Below are 21049 nucleotides of genomic sequence, written 5' to 3' on the forward strand. Positions count from 1 at the left end.
TTAATGTGAAAAATAATAGTTATTCTCTGCTCCCAATGTTTAGAGGCTGTCTTATACCTAATGATTCCTGGAGAAAAATCAAGACTCAGGTAAATTGGGCTCCTGATAAGTCACCAGCTGTCTTTGAGAAAGGCAAATCTGTGCCTCCCTGGACTGTGGCAGCCCCATGCTCAGACATGATTTGGCAAGCAGGTGACCAGAGCACAAACTGGATCTTGTCTCTATTTGAGCCCTACGTTACACACTCTGGTATGGCAGAGGTCTTGCAAGACGTTCCTTGCCAGAGCAAACCCACTTCACCCTTCCTCCTGAACAGCTATTGTTGTATTATTCTTCCCTCAGCAACTTGGAATTTCTGGCATCTCTGTCATTCTCCCTACTTAGCTGACAAGGTTATGCAAGGATTATATTCAATGTCATATTGTGTATTCATTCTTCATTCCACAATTCTTTATTAATTAATTATTAATTTGCTACCATTGAAGAAATTAATGTTGGGGTATTGTACATTTATGAAAGAAGGAAATTATTTCATCAAAACTCAGGGTTATTTCGTATAACTTCTACAATCTGTATTTCATTGAAAAGTCACTCTTTTCATTGTATATTTTATAAAATAAAGGAGTAATTAATTTTTCTAGTTTTATTTAAAGAAACATCTTTATGATTTAAGAAACATCTTTAAGACCATTTCCAAGAACTGGTCTTCAAAAGGACCTGATTGACTGTTGGGAAAGAAAAAAAATGCTGGTATCTTCCCAGTTGACAGTATCTCAGTATCTTGCCTCTGTGAAGGGTATTCCATGCCCTCTCTTTAATAAGCAGTTGGAACAGTGGTTTTCAAGCCTTGTGTCTTAACCCATTTAATGGTGAGTTACATCCCATTGTGCAGTGTCTTAGTTACTTTCTCATCACCAGGATACAATACCCAACACCAACAAACTAAAAGAAAAGAGGTTTATTTTGGCTCAGATTGTAGAAGTACCAGTCCATAGTCAGATGGCTTCAAGACAAGGAGGCATAGCAGAGGAGAGCTGTACAGGATGGCAAGGCAGTCAAGAAGCAGAAAGTCCAAAGGAGGAGACAGGGAGGGAAATAAGCCCTTGTAGGTCTGCCCCAAGTGATCCATCTCCTCTGACCAGACCCCATCTCCTAATAGCAAGTGAGCTATAAGCCCCTGTAATCCAATCACTTTTTTTTTTTTTTTGGTACCGGGATCAAACTCAGGACCTTACACTTGTGAGGTGGGTGGGAGCATCACTGAGCTAAATTCCCGGCCCAATCCAATCACTTTTGAAGAGCTCCACAAATGAGCACATTTGTCATCACCTTCTCCCTCTGGCTCCCAGAAGACTCAAGGGCATCCCCTCTGCAGAATGCATTTAGTCCACCTGTAAGAGTTGCCAAAACCTGACAGTTGCAGCATTACTGAAAAGTCCAAGTCCAAAGACTCTGAGTCTCTTTCCTCTGAAACTCAAAGCAAACTCTAGCTGTGAGGCTCTGTAAAAATGAAAAATAAAGCTAAACACTGCCAACATCCAATGGCAGGGGATAAACAGTCCTGTTCCAAAAGGGATAAATGGGGGATAAAAACCCAGAAACCAGTGGGACCAAAGCAAGACCAAAATCCAGTGGGGCATACTTTAAGTCCTGTAGCTCCATGTCCAACACCTGGAACAGGGTATGGCAAGACATGAACTCCAAAGGGCTTAGGCACCCCTGCCCCTATGGCATTTCCAGTGGTTGTAGCTCTCATGGTTTCTCTCTTGGACTGGGTTTGCTCACTTCTTGTGGTTTTCTTCAGACAGTCCATGTTTCTGGCTTCTCCAACTTTCTGGGCTCTCCACTGCACTTTCAGCTTCACTCTCACAGCTTTATACATTGCCCTCTCAGGGACACCCTGCCTGGCCTTCCAGGCCTTCTGAAATCTAGGTGGAAGCCTTGCTGACCCCACAACTCTTGCATCCTGCATTCCTGAAAAACTAGCACCATGCTGAAGATGCCAGAGTCTGCTACCAGGTGGATGAGTAGCTTGGCCCTTTCATATCTTGCTGGTGGTTGCAGAGGCCTCAAAATGCCTAGATGGCTAAGCATGGTAAACTGAATCCCTAGGGAATTGTCCTTAGGTGACCTTTTTCTGACAGCGTGTCTTTGGGCTCTCTTCCCAAGTTTGTGAAGGTTAGAGTCTTGCAGGTTCCTGTGATGCCCTCAAGCCATGATTTCTATTGAAGGGTTGTAAAGTATTTGGTTTCTTTTTAATGTTAATATTTTCAGCAACCAAACTCGGCTCCATCTTTGCAGACCTTAATGTTACAAGAGCTTCCTTTCTGGCCATACTCAAAACTTTTTAAAAAATCATTCAGCTGCTCTGTTTGCTCTCGATTTTCATTATAAAACTAGCTAAAAGTCCCCTACAGTGTCTATGCCACATCCTAAATATTGGGCTGCCTTGAAATCTTCTCCATCAGATCAATTAGTTTCTCAGCCTTAACCTCAATCTCCTACAAAGTCTGTGGACATGAGCAAAATGTAGACACATTTTTTGCCAAAGCATAACACACATGGCTGGGAGTCCAACTGCCAATGGAATCCTTGCTCTCAACCGAAGCTTCCTGAGACTGGTCTTTATCAGCTGCATCACTGTCAGCATTCTAGACTTCTGAGTTCTGATCAGAATCTCTTGTCAAGCTTGGCTTACAACATTCTAGGGCTTCTGCTAGAGGTATCTCCAAACCTTATCAAACTCTTCCTGAAAACCAGTGCCAAAGGCTTCTGAACCCATGGTCAGGTAGTTATAGCAACAGCCCCACTTCGCTGGTACCAAAATCTGCTCAGCTATTTTAGCTCACAGTTTGTAGAGGTTTTAGTCCATAGTCAGCTGGCTCCAAGGGAGGACAGCATGGTAGAAGGGCATAGCAGAGGAGAGCTGCTCAGAATGGCAATACAGGCAGGAAGTAGAGAAGCCAAGGGAGAAGCTGGGGAGGTAGATAAGCCCTTCTAGGCCATACCCCAAGTGACCCAGCTCTTCTGACCAGATCCTGTCTTCTAAGAGCAAGTCAGCTATTAGTCCCCATAATCCAAATACCTTCCAAAAACTCCCATCTATGAGCAAATATAAACCACATCATGTCACATCTTGAATGTAACATCAGTGTAGTGGGTGAGTTGAGACAGTCCTTCCTCCTTCCATTCTAGGAAGAATGTCACCATTTTGCCTAAGGAGTTCTGAAAAAGCATCCTCATCCGGGGACTTGTTAGAAATATAAGTTCTCAGGCTCTGCCATAGAACTACTGAATGAGACTGAGCCTCCATAATTTAATAAACCCTCCAGTGACTGTAACGTACATGCAAGTGTGAGAACCACTGTTAATAGACCCATTCCTGGCTGATTGCATGGCCTTATATATAAGCTTAGGAGTCAAATTCTCTTTAACATCATAGGCTACTAGGGCTATTACTTCACAGATAGAATCACAGTCATGTCAATAAAAGGAATATGACAAATCTGACAATGGAAAAAAATCAGTACTTGCAAGGGCATTTGTGTTCATCCCTAGGCAAGTTACAGTGGGGAGACCTTGAGAATTGGCCACAGGCCCCACTGGTGGAGAGATATGAACTGAGTCCTGAACACCTTCCATCCTCGCCCACTGAAAATGTCCTAGGGTCTAGAGCCTTCCCTTTTTCCCTTTAGAGCTAGTGAACAACAAAAGAGAAAAGTTACTCTCAGCATCTATTAAGGTTCAGGGATAATGGAAGAAGAAAAAATCTATACCAGGAAGTTCTCCAGTACGAGGCTACTGGCAAGATTAATGTTACGAGGTTGGGAGGGAGAGTTGAGACCAAAGAGAGGACTTTGGAAGCTGAGTGGGAAATCTTTAAAGACTGAGGGAGTTTAACCTAGCCATATAGTTCAAATCACAAATTCCAGCTTGTTCTAAGTCATACAGCTGGAAGAATAATTTCATAGTACAAACACACTTCCTAGGATGCCGCAGTAACTCATTCTGGGAAGACGGCTATGGTGGTGTTCCATTCAGGGAAGAAAGCTCCACTTTCTGATCATACGCAGGTTTCTCCACCACTTTCACACTTCAAGTTGAAATGCATCAGCTCACTGACCCCAAGGCCAGAAGATAGTGACCCAGATTGACTTTGGAACTAGCAATGTCTCTTTGTTCTCTGTGAAGGAAGAGTAATAGGTGGAGCACTGCCTCAGGGACCTGGCCCAGCTGGGCATACAATAGTCCTGTTGGCTCAGGCCTCAGCCCCCTCCCATTTGACAGAAAGCAGAGTGAGTGTGTGTGTGTGTGTGTGTGTGTGTGTGTGTTCAGTATATGGACTCCATTGTCTCTTCATTTGTATATATACATATTTGTTGATACTAGGGATCGAACTCAGGACCTTGTGCTTGCCAGGCAGGCGCTGTGTCTTCATATGTTCATACTTTTCTTTGTTCCTTTAAAAATGGTTTTAATATTTTAGCAATATTGAGCCTTTAATTATATATCTTGCAAATATTTCTGCCCAGTTTGTCAGCCAGACTTTGACTTTTTAAAATGGCAACTTTGCCATGCAGGTGTCTTTTATCTTTATGTAACCAAATGTGTCAGTTTTTCTTTTACCGCTTCTGAATTTTTGGTCATAGTCAGAACATCTTTTGCTGTACCCAATTATTAAAATTCTATTTTGGTCCCAGTGACAGAAAACATCACTTTTATCATATAATATTCAAGTTCCATAGGAGCTCAATCCATTTCTAGATTTTCTGTTCTTTTCCACTGGTGTACCTGGATATCATGTGCTGGTGCACTGCTTTAATTATGAAGGCTTGAGAGTGTGTTTTCAGCCTGAGAGGGCTAGAGAATTTGTCTTCTCTCAAGACTCTTTTCCTCCCCTTTTAATTCTTCCTTCCTTCCTTCCTTCTTTTTATTTTTTGGTACCAGGGATTGAACTCAGGACCTTGTGCTTACGAAGCAGGTGGCACCACTCAGCTAAATTCCCAGACCCCTCTTTCTTTCTTTCTTTCTTCTTTCTTTCTTTCTTTCTTTCCTTCCTTCCTTCCTTCCTTCCTTCCTTCCTTTCGTTCTTCCTTCCTTCCTTTCCTCTTTCTCTCTTTCTCTCATTTCTCTGACTATTCTTGCCTGTTCATCTTTCCATATGAAGTCAAGTATCAATTGTTTACCTTCATAAAAAAGCTAAAATCTGGGGATACAGAGAGTTAGAGTTGCCTTTATAAATTAATTTAGATACCTGACAGTTTTTGAATGGTGAACCATCCTACTCAAATATAAGAGGTGTCCTTTCTTTTGTCAAAATTAATATCGTCTCTTTCAGTAGAGTTTTAAAGTTGTCTTCATGAAGATTTGTGCATTTCTTACTTAATGTATCCCAATATTTTATCTTCCTTGTTGCTATTATAATGAGATTTTCTCAATCAATATCTTTAGCTAATTACTGTATGTGTATATGAAGGCTAATTCCCACATGTTAATTTTATACCCATTATTCTATTTGAATATTTGAATTGACTTAGTCACTGGTTCACTATGATTTTCCACTGTATGATTATCATTTATAAATGCCTAATAAGTCTTTTTGGGGAAATTGTTAAATTGATTATAACATTTACATGAAAATGTAATTAACCTAGAAGAAGCAAAACAAAGAGGAAAACAAATATGGTAGATTTAAACCATCTGATTTCAGGTTTCATTACAAACTCCAACAGTAATGATGCAATGTATTAGTGTGAGGATAGACAGGTAGATCAATAGATGGAATAGATGGCCTAGAAATAGCCCCACACATACATGGTCAATTGACTTTTTTTTTTTGGTACCGGGGATCAAACTTGGGACCTTGCACTTGCGAGTCAGGTGGTGGAACCACTGAGCTAAATCCCCAGCCCTAGGTCAATTGATTTTTGACAGTCACCAAGATAACTGGGGGGTAGGGGAGGCTGGGCACTGTGGTGCAGGCCTGAAATCCCAGCACTCGGGGCCGAGGCAGGAGAATCACCTGAGTTTGAGATCAACTTGGGTGACATGGTGAGTTTGAGACCAGCTTGGAATACATAGTGAGATCTTATTTCAGGGGGGGAAAAAAAGAAAGAAAGAAAATTAAAAGGGGAGGAAAAGAAAGTCTTTTTGAACAAATAGTACTGACCAACTGGATACACATACAGAAAAGTAACAGATCTTGATTACTGTTATTTCCTGATCTTTGCCAACCTTTTGCGGTCTTAATTATTTTTGTAGTCTTAATTCTATCATCTGTGGAATATTGATGCTCTAAGTCCATACCTTGTCAATGGTTACTCAATCCAAAATTCTCTAAAAAGTGCAAATTTTTCCTCTCTTTTGTTGCCAAAATCCAACTTCACTTAAATTTATTTGGTCACAAAGCTGATCTGAAAGGATTGAGGGTACTTATAGTTTCTATGTGACTTACTATGGTTATACATTTTACTGCAAATATAAATTTATTTGTCAGAAGTTATTACCCAGGTTGGAAGCAGTGGCATATGCCTACAATGCCAGCTACTTGGAAGGCTAAGGCAGGACGGTCACAAATTCAAGGCCAGCCTGAGAAACTTAGTGAGACCCTGTCCCACAATAAAAATTTTTGGGCCTGGGATTTAGCTCAGTGGCACTGCGTCTGCCTTGCAAGTGCAAGTGCGCCTGAGTTCGATTCCTGGTACCAAAAAATAAAATAAAAAATAGTAATTTTTTTTTATATGTACCTCGTGCTAACTGTGCCACTGGAGCTTCTCAAAACAAATTTTTTTTTTAAATGCTGGGGATGGATCTCAACGGTACATCACTTGCCTGGCAAATGTAAGGTCCTGGCTTCAATTTCCTGCATAGAAAAAATTAAATAAAGAAAGAAGGGCGGGAAAGAGGGAATGGAAAGAAAGGAAAGAAAGGAAAAAGAAAAATTGTTACTCTGCTGATTGTGCTCCATACTACACAGAAAATGCAGCATATTACCTTACTAAATTGAAAATGTTCTGAATTCATGTATATATGAGACAATATATGTAAAGCACTTATCATAGCACGTGGCAGAGTGACCCTTCAATTTTGTTAACTTCTACTACCACTATTAATACTACGAGTCTCATCACCACGCCCATTAGTATTACTATTTCTATGGTAGGAGTAGCTGGAAAATCAAAAACTTAAAAGGAATTTATTAAAATAATAATAGCAATGGATGCAAGAGGGACTTGCTCAGCGTCTCTAGGTGAGTCCAGTCTCCCTCATACCCCCAAGAAATTCATTCGTGATCAAGAGAGGCCTGTTTGGAGAACAAGGCCAAGGGCTTGTCGGGAAACCTGACCCCCCCCCCCCGAGAGAGGGGGAGAGAGAGAGAGAGAGAGAATGAACCAGGGAGCTTGATTTGTCTCTCTAGCTACCGCGTGAGCACACAGCTGAAGATCGCCGTCTGCGAGCCAGGTCGACAGCGCCTCCCATACACTTCTCTCAGAGAAGCTCCCCGGGCCGTGGCATTTTGTAACGGCAGCCAGAACAGACCGAGAGAGTGGTAAAGCTCTCCACTCACATCTCTACACAGTCATTCCAGGGTGTGAGTTCACCATTTTAAATGAACCCTGTTGTCCTTAGTCCAAAGCTCAAGAGCCCCTCCAGGTATTTTTATATTTATATGAAGTGAGTGGACCCTACCTGAGCATTGCAGCCCAGGGAGATCAAAACCAGGAAAGCTACGCCCCTTACATAACGCTACTTTAGTGACGATTGCTTCTGCCTGGGAGTGCTACATATGAAAGAACCGAATGGAGCTAAAAGGGACAGACAGGCCAGCCTCTCTGCATAACCCAAGCTGACAATGGGCGTTTGCAGCAAAAAACCAGCCGCATTGAAATCTTCTTCGTGGCTCGCTGTCTCCACCTTCTGGACATTGGGAGGTATAGCAGTGCTTCCGTTTGGGTAATTTTTGCTTTGTAAATTCCTGTCACCACTGTTGTTACTGGAAATTAGTATCAAGAGAAAAACAACCAAAACGGCCAGGCGTGGTGGCGCACGCTTATAATCCTAGCACTCGGGAGGCTGAGGGAGGAGGATCACCGAGTTCTAGGCCAACCTGGGCTTCATACTCAGTGCAAAGTGAAATGTTGAATGCTTTAGTTTAAGGCCAGGAACAAACGAAAGCTACTGCCACCGTCATTTCTAACTAACATTATACTAGAAGTTTTAGCCAATGCAAATAGTAAGAAAAAAGGACAAAAACTGATAAATGGAAAAAAAGATTAAATAGGGACAGGGATATAGCTCAGTGGTAGATTGTTTTCCTAGCATGTACAAGGCCCTGGATTTGCTCCTCAGCATTAAAACCTAGACAAATAAGTAAATAAAGCTAATTCTTTCCAGATTATCTTATTATCTTATTGCCTACACAGAGGAAAAAAACCCTTAAGTTATAGAGAAGTTATTAGAACTGTTAAAGAGTTTAGCAAGATTGTTGATGCAAGGAAAATTTTAAAAAATTGTATTTCTATTTATCATCAACTAATGACTATAAAACAAAATCTTAAAAAGAAACCATTTATAACAGCATCAAGACATTCCAAATATCTAGCAATCTAAAAATATATACAAGGGCCAGGGATGTAGCTCAGTGGCACTGCGGCTGCCTGGCAAGCACAAAGCCCTGAGTTTGATTCCCAGTACTGAAAAAAAAAAAAGGTAAAAATATATGCAAGACTTCTAGTTAGAAAACAAAAACATTTCCTCCCAAGTTCCCAAGTGCTGGGATTACAACCCCACGCCACCATGCCCAGCTTCTACTCCAGAGATAATCAGTGATGGAAGAAAGGGGTCTAAAGTGTCTGTCTCAATTGTACCATTCAAATTTAATAGTAAAGGCTGGTTAATGTATTCAGAAGGAAAGGAGAAAATTGTGTGTGTGTGTGTGTGTGAGAGAGAGAGAGAGAGAGAGAGAGGGAGAGAGAGAGTTTTAGTATTTAAAATCAGTTTGGTTTTTTTTTGGTACTGGGGATCAAACTCCGGTCCTTGTCCTTGCCAGGCAAGCGGCAGAACCACTGAGCTAAATCCCCGGCCCCTAAAATCAGTTTTTCTTTATTCTTTTTTTTAAGAGAGTCTCACTAAGTTGCCCAGGCTGGCCCTGAAACTCGTGATTCTCCAACCTCAGCCTCCTGAGTACCTCAGATTTCACATGCTACTCCACCAGGCTCAAATAGATTTTTTTTTTGATGGTACTAAGCCTATTTATTTATTTATATTTTGGGAGGAGATCTCCCTAAGTTGATGAAACTGAACTTAAACTTGTAATCCTCCTGCCTCAGCTGCCTGAGTAGCTGGCATTATGGGCATGTACCACCAGGCTCAGCTGAAACAATATTTTTTAATGGAAACAACTTGACATAGAATTTTGAAATCCATTAAAACAAAGTATAATGAACAATTTATTTCTATTTTTGTTAAGCACTGAAACTTCTGTAAAAATGATTTAAGAAATGATAAGCTATTCCTAGGGTTGAAATCTATTGAAACTTGATGAGAATTTGATAACTCTAGGCTAATATTTTTTTTGTGGGCAGGAATTGAGGATTTTATTTTCGACCTATGACTAAGAAGAATCTTGTTGTGTCTAGTGAGAAACTATGGAAAGGACCTATTGCCTGTAATACTATATGTGATCTAGCTGGGAAAGCTAAGGCCATATTCTGTGACAGTAAAGGGTTTGTGTTACACAGTAAAAGAAAAAGACAGCCGGGCATAGTGGCGCACACCTGTAATCCCAGTACTGTGGGAGGCTGAGGCAGAAGGATTGCAAGTTTGAGTCCAGCCTGGGTAACTTAGTGACTTAGTGAGACTCTGTCTCAAAGTAGACAATAAAAATTTTAAAAGGGCCAGAGATGTAGTAATTTGTTTCAAATGCCTTGGGTCCAATTCCCAGTACTGAAAAAAGACAAAACCTCGAAGAAAATAGGCAAGAGACATAAATATTCAAATGGCCAATAAAAAATTGAAAAAGTGCCCAACTTCACAAGTAATTAAGGAAATGCAATGAGATAATCACTCTATTCCCACTGGAACGGCCCAAATTAAAAAGCCTAACAAGACCAAAGTGGCATGAGAAGGTGGAGCAGCCAAACTCTCATCATTGTTGGTTAGAGTATTAAACTGTATCTTAGAAAACAGCTGAGAATGTTGCTTAAAAGCAATCTTTGAAAATGCCTTGAGATGTGGTTGGTGTTGCACGTCTATAATTCCAGTACTCAGGAGGCTAAGGCAGGAAAATGGTGAGTTAAAGGCCAACCTAGGTTACATTGTGATTTCAGACTCGGCCTGGGGTATATTTCAGGGCTTTCCCTCAAAAAGCCAAACATAACAGAAGAAAAACAAAACTCACCTTGGCATTGTCAGCTACATTTAAATATTTGCATTCCTGTTATCAGGCAGTTCTACCTAAGGATATGAAATATGTTGGGTGCATACCAAGACGTGTTCAGGAATATATAGGAACAGAGCAAGGACGTCCAGTTTCACTCCTATTCAAATAGTTCTTGAAATTTTAGCTAGCACAACTATGCAAGAGAAAAAATTAAAAAGGATACAAATAGGAAAGAAGTCTAATGATCCTTGTTTGCAGATGGTATGATTCATTACTTTGAAGACCCTGAATTTTTAGAGCTGATAAATGAATTTAGCAAAGTAGCAGGATATCAAGTCAACACTTAAAAATCAATAGCTTTACTGTACCCCAATAATTAACTAGCTGAGAAAGAAATCAGGAAGATAATTCCATATTCACAATAGTCACAGTAGCTTTAAAAAGAAACTGCAGGAATCATTCTGACCAAAGAGGTGAAAGATATCTATGATGAAAATGTCAGCCAGGTGTTTAGCTCAGTGGTGCTGTGCCTGGCACGAAGTCCTGAGTTTGATCCCCGGTACCAAAAAAGAAAGAAAGAAAGAGAAAAAGAAAAGAAAATGTCAGAACACTAAAGAAAGAAACTGAAGGCACCAGCAGATGGATAGACCTTCCATGTTCATGGCTTGGCAGAATAGACAAAATGGCTGTATTATCAAATGTGATCTGCAGATAGAACGCAATCCCTATCAAAAATGCTGAAGATATTCTTCATAGAACTGGAAAAAACAAAATCCTAAAAATCACATGGGAACACAAAAGACCCAGAATAGCCAAGGCAATCCTAAGCAAAAATAGCATCACAGTACCCAATTTCAAATTACACTACCAAGCCATAGTATCAAAGACAGCATGGTACTGGCACAAAAATAGACATGTAGACCAACAAAACTGAATCCGGACACAGAAACAACCCTGTGAAAGTATAACCATCTGATTCCATAAAAGGGAGCAAAAATATATACAGCAGAGAAAAGACAGCCTCATTAATAAGTGGTGCTGGGCAAACCAGATATTCACTTGTAGAAGAGTGAAAATAGATCCTTATCTCTCGCCCTAGCTTCCTATCTGCCATCCAGTACAAAAATCAATTCAAAAGACCTGGGTATAATACCCGAAGGTTTGAAACTGCTAAAAGGAAACATAGGGCAGAACACTCAAAGCTGAAGGCACAGGAAAAGACTTCCTAAATAGGACTCCAGTAGCATAGGAAATAAGAGCAAGAATCAACAAATGGAATTGCATCAAATTAAAATGCTTCTGCGCAGCAAGGCAAACAGCTAACAGAAGGGACAGCCTGCAGAAATGGAGAAAATCCTTGCCATCTACTCTCCTCACAGGTTACTATCTGGATAAATAAAGAACGCAAAAATCTTAACACCAAAAAATCAAATAGCTCGGTTAGTCAATGGGCCCTTTAACTGAACAGACATTTCACTGAACAGTGGTTCCTTTTGAAGAGTAGGACTTTGGGGAGGGAATATGGAAGCTTTTTGCTATTCTGCTTTTGTTCTGACATGAGACAGATTTACATGGATGTTATATTTAAAATCATAGTAACGCAAACAAATTAACAGTGTTAATTTTAGAATAAACTAATTTGTATCTTACTTGTATTTCTGCAAGTATGTTGTTTTATCACAACAAAAAAGCTTTAAAAAATATTCTTGCGTTTAAAACCCCAGGCAAGACAAGTACATGCTCTTTGCCCAAACTAATGATCCTTACAAAACACTTCCCTAAATTCAGAGGCTTGTACTATGTCTCCAGGCCTGAAACAACAGCTTCGGATTTCCTTTCATGTTGCAACAACAGTAATAGGAGTAGCAATAGTGATAATAAAATAGCTAATATTTTTGTCAAGCCCTGTTGTAAATGTTCCCCACATCTTATCTCATTTGGTCCTTATTGTTGGAGGTAGCTGCTATTATTACAGATAGGTAAGTTAATTAGATATCTTGTTGGCAGGTAGATAGGGCCTCCCTTAAGGTGCCATCCGTCCAGGAGCCAACACAGCAAGGAACCAACATGGAGAACAATTGAGGCACATTCACTGGTCAGCATTATAAAAAGGAAAAGAAGTACTTCTTCTCCTAGAGATAGATAGCAGTGATTGATATTCTAAATGGAAAATTCCTTGTATGTGACTTGTCTTCCCATTTGATCCCCATTTAATCAATATTACCTGGGTGACTGTACTTATAATCGTATTGGTTGGTCGTGGTTTTGTCCCACCTCATGCCCACCTTGTAAATTTCCATTGGGTCTTACAGTTTTGTCCCACTTTGTAACCGCCTCACCACATGGTTTTGCTGTATAAAACACCTTTGAAAAGTGGAGTGGGCAGGCAACCCACTTTCCGGTCCCCCTTCTGTCTCTCTTAGGCAGAAACTTTCTTTCTCCCAATAAATTTTTCCTACTCTTAACCTCCGTTGTTCCTAGAATTCAATCTTCGATTTTAGAGAACACAAACTCATGTTTCGGATATCTAGCAGGTTTGGGAGTTACATCTCTTCCCCCTATATCATTATTATTATGGCCATTTTAGATAAAAGGACATGGGAATTGAGCAGCTAGCACACAGCTCATAAGAGGTGCAGTCAGGCAGGTAGAAACCCAGGGACAGAACCTGGGATGTTATCTCTTCATGCTGCAGCAGTAGGAGGGTCAGCTCTCCTGCTGCTGCAGCATCCTGGAGGATGATTGTCCCTGCCCATTGGCCTCCAGGTCTGAATATAGTTCACATTCGCGTTACCAAAGGAAAGGGGGGGGGCCTGTGGTCTTTGATGTGGAGCAGTGGAGCAGCTGTCCTCATTCAGATCTGCACGACTGCTTCCTGTGACACCCACTGCTGAGAATGGAAAGTAAAAGACTTTCATATCTGGATAAGATCATTCCCTGAGCAGCTAGATCAAACTATTTCAAGTTGCTGACCTTTACCTTTCAGTCCTTAGTGAGCAAAAGCTTGTGTTTTCTTTTCAGGTAAAAGCTATCAGATCACACTGGGTAAGGTGGTATACACTGTAATCCCAGCACTCAGGGAGACGGAGGCAAAAAAATCACAAGTTCGAGCCCAGCCTGGGCAAATTATCGATTTAGCAAAACCCTGTCTCAACATAAAAAATAAAAAGGGCTCAAAATAAAAAAATAACTCAGTACTCTCTGAGTTCAATCCTCAGTTAAAAAAAAAAGTTATTGTTTCTTAATCACTTTAATCACTCCCTAATGAGGCTAACTTTCATTTTGGATTTTTAAAAATTAGTTTTGCAATGAATTCTGAAAATGTTTACAGTTGTGTTAGATACCACAAAACAGACCTTTTGTTCTCTGAAATGAGATGTTAACATTTATAGGCTGAGGATGTAGCTCAGTAGCAGAATGCTTACCAGGTGGCATGCAGAAGGTCTTGGGTTTGATCCTCAGCACTGGGGAGAAAATTAACATTTACATTAATTTAAAATATTATTTTCAGTTCAAGAAAATAATAAAAAATATTTGTGAGAAAGTATAAAAATGGAGGGATAAATAGTGGGCATATGTTGTGACACCACAAACCACAACCAATAAAAATTAACTGCACGATATGAAGGAGTTCAATAAAATTTGAGGTGGGAGAGGAGAGGAAATAGAAGGGGAAGGAAAAGAAAGAGAAGAAATAAGGGTGATAATTATGATACAGTTGTAAAAATAGACGACAAGCACCTTACAGAATTATTGAGAAATATTAGCACCCATATTGGACTGGGTTTTGGTACTTTGGGGTCCTATTGACAACTAGAACAAAATTGTGTTTATTTAATTAAAAGTCTTATGGGTCGTGTGACTAGTATAGAACTGGCTGTTGCGAAACACACACATTTACATAGCATGTGATTTGAAAGAGCCAGTGTCAGCTGATGTAATGGTGGAGGCTTGATTGTTTTTCATTTAGGGTGAAAGCTTTGATAATAGACTTAGTCCATTTATATTCTTTCTTTCTCGTGCTGCCCTTTGTTATATATTTCCTGAGAGGATAAATCCCAGCGCAGAAGGGGCAAGGACGAGGGCCTACAGTGCTTAACAAAGATTATATGTTGTGTCCAGAAAATGACCAGTATTAAAATGAAGATCAGAAAGGATTTCTTTACTGGCTGTGTTTTCTTTAATCCCATTTTCTGTGGGCTTGAATAGGATTAGGGCTCAGTGGGAGGGACAGAAGGAGGAATCCGGTGGGGGACAAAGCAGGGCAACCAACAGTGTGTGCCAATATTTCCCACAGAACTGCTCTGTCAGCCTATGTGAGGAGACTCTCCAGCCCCGAGAGCTGCCATGTTAAAATATCATAGGGTTGGCAGAACTTTCTGGAACAAGTTATCCTCCCTAAGGGAAAGGAAGCTAAAGTTTAGTTTTTCCCCCTCTTTTATTTTATATTTTTATTTTAGATTTTTTAATTTAAATTTTATAGTTGGAAAATATTCTAAATATACTCCCCTTAAACACACTTGATTTTAGGGCTAAGAAGAAATATTTTTTCAATCATTTTTTTCCCTTCAGATCATCTTTTTATCAAAATATTTTCTTATGCTTAGCTAGCCGGGCATTCTACCACATGGCTGTTGATGTCACCTATGATGTCACGAGGATGCCAGCCATCCACACTGCAGCCCACAGACTGGGTGGTCCCCAGCATCTCTTTAATGGTTCTGGAAGGTTCTCTGGCTAAAGACCAGTGCCATATCTGTCAGGCAATGTTGACAACTTCATCAAAAGTGATATTTCCATTATGTTTAATGTTTTTCTGCTTCTTTCTGTCTCTTGGCGGGTCTTTGAGAGCTTTGATGATCAGGGCAGAGGCAGAAGGCACCTCCTCAATCTGGGCCTGCCTGTTCTGAATGGTCAGTTTCACCATAGTCCTCAGACCCTTCCAGTCACCAGTGGTCTTGGCAATGTCATCACCCACCTTTCTCAGAGACAGACCCACGGGACTGATCCTGGGGGCCAGAAAGATGTAGTGCTGACTTTGCCACCCATGCACCTGAGGTACACGACTTTGATCTCATTGGGGTCAAACTTGGGTGGCAGGTGGAGGTGGCTCTGGTGTCAGATGAACCTGGATTCAGAACAACTAAAGAAAGTTGAACCTTAGCCTCCTCCTATCTGAAAGCCAAAAGGTATTTTCAATCTTTAATCACCATGGTTCATATATTTTGGATGCCCAAGTAGAACAGTTGAGTAACAGCATGGAGGAAAAGAAAAAAAATAGAATAAGACCCACCTAGATTCCAATCTCAGCTCTGGCTTTTACCAACTGTGAGACCTGGGGAAATTCCTTCATTTTTCTGAGCTTCAGTCTCTTCATGTGCAAAATGATAAATGGCTCTACTAAAACTTGACTTGAAAAATGGTGGGAAGTCAATGAGAAAGGTGAATGAAGAGTTTATGAGACTGGTTTGACCAAGATCCTACATGTAGAAGCTATGATTGTTTTTCTATTCAATGAGCTATTCATATATGAATAATTTTAATATATATGATTAATTTTAATTTCTACTCCTTTCCCAATTTTAGGTAGTCTATCCTATGGCAAGGCAAAGAATAGGTAAGAACCTTAATCAAAGATTCATAAAGTTTCATTAAAAGTCTTCTTTGAGCCCTGTGCAGGGGTGTATGCCTGTAATCCTAGCTACTTAGAAGGCTGAGTCAAGAGGAGGTGATTTGAGGCCAACCTAGGCAACTTAGTGAGACTGTCACAAAAAAGTTTTCTTTGAAGGCTTACAAAAGGGTTGGGGGAAGGAACCAAACAAGAAAACTGAGCCCAGTGAGATGGTGCACACCTGTAATCCCAGCACCTGGGAGTCTGAGGCACGATGATTGTCATGAATTTGAAACCAGCCTGAGCTACATAGTGAGTTCAGGACCAGTCTAAACTACACAGCCAGATCCTATCTCAAAAAACAAACAAACAAAACAAAATACCAGCCTAAACTACATGGCTGAGACTTTGTCTCAAAAAACAAACAAAACAAACAACCCCTAAAGAAACCAGAAATGAGTTTGTCCTTAGTTTTGTTGTTGCTTTTGTTTTTCTTTTTCTAAGATAATTCTTTTTTATTTTCATTATCACTAGGTTTTACCCTTGGATACTATTAATATTTTTAGTCATGTATTTTTCTATGAGAGCTTCTCATATACATAGTGAGTATTGACCCTTTTGTTTGTTTGTTTGTTTGGGGGTGGGTTTTTTTGGTACCGGGAATCAAACTCGGGTCCTTGCGCTTGCGCAGCAGGCAGCGAAACCACTGAGCTAAATCTCTGGCCCTGAGTATTGACCCTTTGCAGGACACCAAGCTAATTTTTTTACCTAAGGGTTTTTTTTTGTAAGTTGTCTTTCAATACTTATCTTGAGAAATGAGGGAAAAAATTTAGTGCCAGTCTGGCCAAACAGGACCCTCCACTTGGCTCACACAGGAGGCAGCACTTAGAGGTAGGAGGTCACAATGCTTTATCTGGAGGTCATTTCTGTTTTCAAGCACTCCTGCTGCTTACAAGTATATATCTCAGTGTTAACACATCAGCATGAATGTTTTAATTAAGCAAGCACCCAGAATGATCGGGATGTCTAATTAGCCTCGAGGGTATCAGTGACATCTGTGTCTCTAGTGATGTTTCCCAGCCCTGAAAGAGACAGGAAAGCAGAGGCCGCCACTGAAAATCCACAGGTGCCCGTCACCACAGACACTGGTTTCTTTTCTCCTTGAAATGGAGAAGCACTTCCCTGTGTTCATATCTCATTACAAAGCCCATCTCACAGCCAGTTTCTAATGAACACAGGAAAGGGAGGAAGAGGGAGAAGGGAAAGGAATGAGTCAGCTCACATGGGGGCTGAAGCCTGGTAACCTGCCTTGCCACCAGGCCTCTCTGGAAGACTGCAGAGTCGTGTCCCCTGGGCGGTTTGAATTCCAGATAAATTGAGGAGCTGAGTCTCCATGGGAACAGCATGGGAGAACAAAATGAGGAATCAAGTTAATATTTATAGCCCATGACTGTTGACTTTATGTGCTGCCTTTATTCATGAAGTTATCTGAAGGCTGAAGTGAGAACAGGCATCTCAGTCTCATGGGTGCTTTAGTTCTCACATCTATTTTTCTTTAACATTCTCCCAACGCATCCTGAAAGTGTCAAGCACAACGTGAGTTATGGAGTTTATTTGTATAACTCTCTGTTATGGTTTGAATTTAAAATGCCACCCTCCCCACCAAAGTCTCTCGTGTTCAGAGGTGGGGCTTTTGGGAGGTAACTGGATTGTGAAAGCTTTATCAGTGGATTAACTCATTGGTGGATTCATAATTTGATGGTATTATAAAAGAGGTGACAGAAATTTAAGAGGTGTGGCCTAACTGAAGGAAGTGGGATTTGGGGCATGAACTTGGGGACTAGTTCTCAGCCCTGATCCCCTCCTGGATCACTATGAGTTCAGGCTCAGTTCAGTAGCAGCTTTGTTCCATCCCCTTCCATTAGAGTTCTAAAAGCAATGGAGTCAGTTGACTGTGGACTGAAACTTCTGAAATCACGAGCCAAAAGAAATCATATGGATACAGTGAGTCTTCCACAAAATAGCCCCATGCAAAGGATGGTTACTGGAAAAAATAATACCAGCAGAGCTTGTGCCTAGAATTGGAAGAAAACATTTTATAATTAAACATCTGGAATTCTTCAGGCTTAAGAAGTATAAAAAGGACACTGCTTTCATGGCTTTATTGCCTGGATGTATGCTTTTAAAACATCTTGTCATGTTGCCTGCGACTTTCCAGGCTGTCAGACAGGCGGGTCCTCAGAGGAGACACACAGCTACATGCAAAGCCTCTGCCAACAAAGCCTATTGGTTTTGTCATGGCAACCCTTGTCACTTCCATCTGGAGAGTGAATGATGATGGCATTATCAAGAAAGAAGCAGGGAGCAGGCTGAGAACCCAATCTGAGCTTTAGGGCAACAGAGAGTCATATTTCGGAGTCAAATGATCACGATATGGAGAGGAGCCATCAGCGTAAGGCACTCGGACTTCACATAAACAAACAAACATGGGTTTGATAAAGTGCCTTGCAGAGCAATGGTGTGTGTGTGTGATTTTAAGAGAACGCATGAAGCCACTTCAGCATGCAGGCAGTTCTTTGCTTGTGTTTAATGAGACTATAAATGGCTCTCACGCTCTGGTGGTTCTTTTAAATCTTGGTTACAAAGTGCAACATGGTGTGGTCAGAGATCTGCTGACTAGTGATGGGGACAAATTGGAGAGTGCACAGGAGACAAATCGCCTCTGGGAACCAGGAAGAGGGTTCCAGCAGCCTAATGATATAATCTGTGTCCAAACAGAGACCCTTTGTAGAGTAAAAGGGGTGCTATCAGTGCTGACCCCAAGAGGGCAGGCATAACTGGGGACTGTCTCAGGCAGGGGCCAGGCTGTGTGGCCATGGCCCACAAGTCAAGGAAATGACCATTTCCTGGTTTGCTTATAAGACAGCAGCTCTGTTTCAGCCCTGGGGGTCGGGCTGCAAGACAAAACGTAGCTATCAGGGAGACCCGGGCACTTTACCTACACACAGGTGAAGACAAAATCCTGAGGGGAGGAGTCCACATGTCACCTTAGCACATCAGCCTTATGGAAGCTTCACAAACGGCCACAGCAAGCAAAAGGCCTCAACCTGATGATTCCTTGGGGCAACTGTTAAAATATAGAATATCAGCTGATCCTCACCCTCACCCTCTACCACGAGGACCAGTCCCCAGAAAAGAAACCTAGAAACTTATCTTATAGAATATTAGTGCTAGGAGCTGGGCCTGGTGGTGCACACTTGTAATCTCAGCACTCATGGTTGAGGCAGGAGGATAGTGAGTTCAAGGCCAGCCTGGGTCAGACAGTGAGATCTTGTCTCAAAAACACAAAACACAAAACAAAACAAAACAAAACAAAACAAAGTTATATGTATGCTATTGCTCATCAAATTTTCATTCACTTATTTGTGGAATTCACTGATATTTATTGCCTGAATCAATTATTAGTATAAATGCAAAATGGCTTTAAATTACATTATTCTCCCTATATTAATTGCCTAGAATTCAGTTATGAATTAGAGCTTTTTCTTCTCCCTTATTTTATGTATTAATTTATAGTAGTATAGCCCCAAAGATTCATATACTCAGTGCTTCATAATCAATTACTATTGCTATTATTTTGGCGCTTTACTTGCCCTACATTTAGCCAGTAGAAGTTCTTTTTTTGTTGTTTGGTACTAGGGATTGAACTCGGGTCCTTGAGCTTGCGCAGCAGGCAGCAAAACCACTGAGCTAAATCCCAGGCCCCTAGTAGAAGTTCTTTTAAGTGTCTTCCTGTGTCCTTTCAACACATTCTTATAACTTTCTGCAACATAAGATCTATTAACATCATCTTGTACTTTCCCTGCTCCCACCCTGTAATCAGCTACTTCTGCAAAGAGCTCTGGCTTCATTTAGTAGAGGATGGTATTTAGTAACCAGTTTCCAGGCCCTGGGTACATTCATTGCTAGTGTCACTGATCTCTTAAGTGGACAGAGCTAAGAGATACGTGTACATACACCTATGTATACAAACAGAAACATGTTTCTTTATATATTAGAAACCACACCAATCCCTACAAATCCAACTCAACACCGTGGAGTTTATCCTACCCTTCCACTTTCCTAATTGGTAACAACTAAGGTATACCTTCAGACTCAGCTTTTTTTTTTTTAAGAGTTGACTGTTAAAATAATTCTCTTCACATGACACAGAGCATATTTTAGAGGCCACATGATAGAGGGAACTATGGCTGTGAGCTGGGTCCTGGCAGCAGAGAGATCTGGGCTTCAATCCTGGACAGGTACTTTCTCAAATATTTTTACTTCTGTATGTCTTAGAGAATAATAACAGTGACAACTTCAAAGGGTTGTGAGTTGTGAGTATTAAAGGAGCTAATGAATGTAAAGCAGAGATGGCGAAACTTTTAGAGATCGAGTGCTAAAGTGCAACCCAAACCCACTTATTTATCACAAAGTGCCAACACTGCAATTAAACCTGAATACTAAGATTTTAGTTTAGAAAAACAACTCTACATTAACATCTTTTGTCTTAAATGAAAAACACAATAACACGCGTGCCATAGGTTCACCACCACTGATATATAGTTTCTAGGGATGGAATCCTAAATACAATGTCTGACTCTCCCCCATCCTGTGCCAAAAAGGAGAATAACTCCACTTCCTTTGTAAGAAGGATTGATTGGATTTTGTGAATGGGCACAGGACAGAAGAGGCTCTGACAGCCAGGGCTCTCTAGCACATTACAACATTAGTGATGTTTGTGTCCCGCCTTCCTTGGGGCTACCCTTGCATGGCCTTCCAGGACACAGCTGAGTCCTACCTGCCACTCGTTGGGCAGAGTACCCTTTTTGCCTCGGTGACTTCTGTAGTTTCTTCCAGTTTCTGGACTTTGAACCTCACCATTGTTGAGAAGCTGAAGCAAGTGTAAAACAATCCCTCATGGAGGAAAGCTACAGCCTTGGAAGGTGCCACGGCAGGAGAGAGACAGCAGGAGCAGAACCTGGGAGGTGCAGGATGCAAGTGTGGACAGCAGCAGC

The 21049-nt window shown here is 40.9% G+C and overlaps 1 protein-coding gene and 1 pseudogene across 1 annotated transcript in view; one reads left to right on the forward strand and one right to left on the reverse strand.

Moving 5' to 3' along the window:
• Positions 1-14873: 14873 nt before the first annotated feature.
• Positions 14874-15758, reverse strand: LOC106008396 (large ribosomal subunit protein uL11 pseudogene; annotated as a pseudogene).
• Positions 15759-15855: 97 nt separating this feature from the next.
• The window catches only part of LOC110347053 (uncharacterized), a 72724-nt gene continuing 67530 nt past the window's right edge, over positions 15856-21049 (forward strand). Inside the window, exon 1 of the mRNA XM_087190234.1 lies at positions 15856-15998. Within this exon, the coding sequence (XP_087046360.1) occupies positions 15980-15998 (19 nt within the window). The 5' untranslated portion in view covers positions 15856-15979. The remainder of the gene's footprint in view (positions 15999-21049) is intronic.

The sequence above is a fragment of the Heterocephalus glaber genome, unplaced genomic scaffold, assembly GCF_053883595.1.
Source record: "Heterocephalus glaber isolate CG9 unplaced genomic scaffold, H.glaber_assembly_v1.0 deba00001550, whole genome shotgun sequence".
NCBI lineage: Eukaryota > Metazoa > Chordata > Mammalia > Rodentia > Bathyergidae > Heterocephalus > Heterocephalus glaber.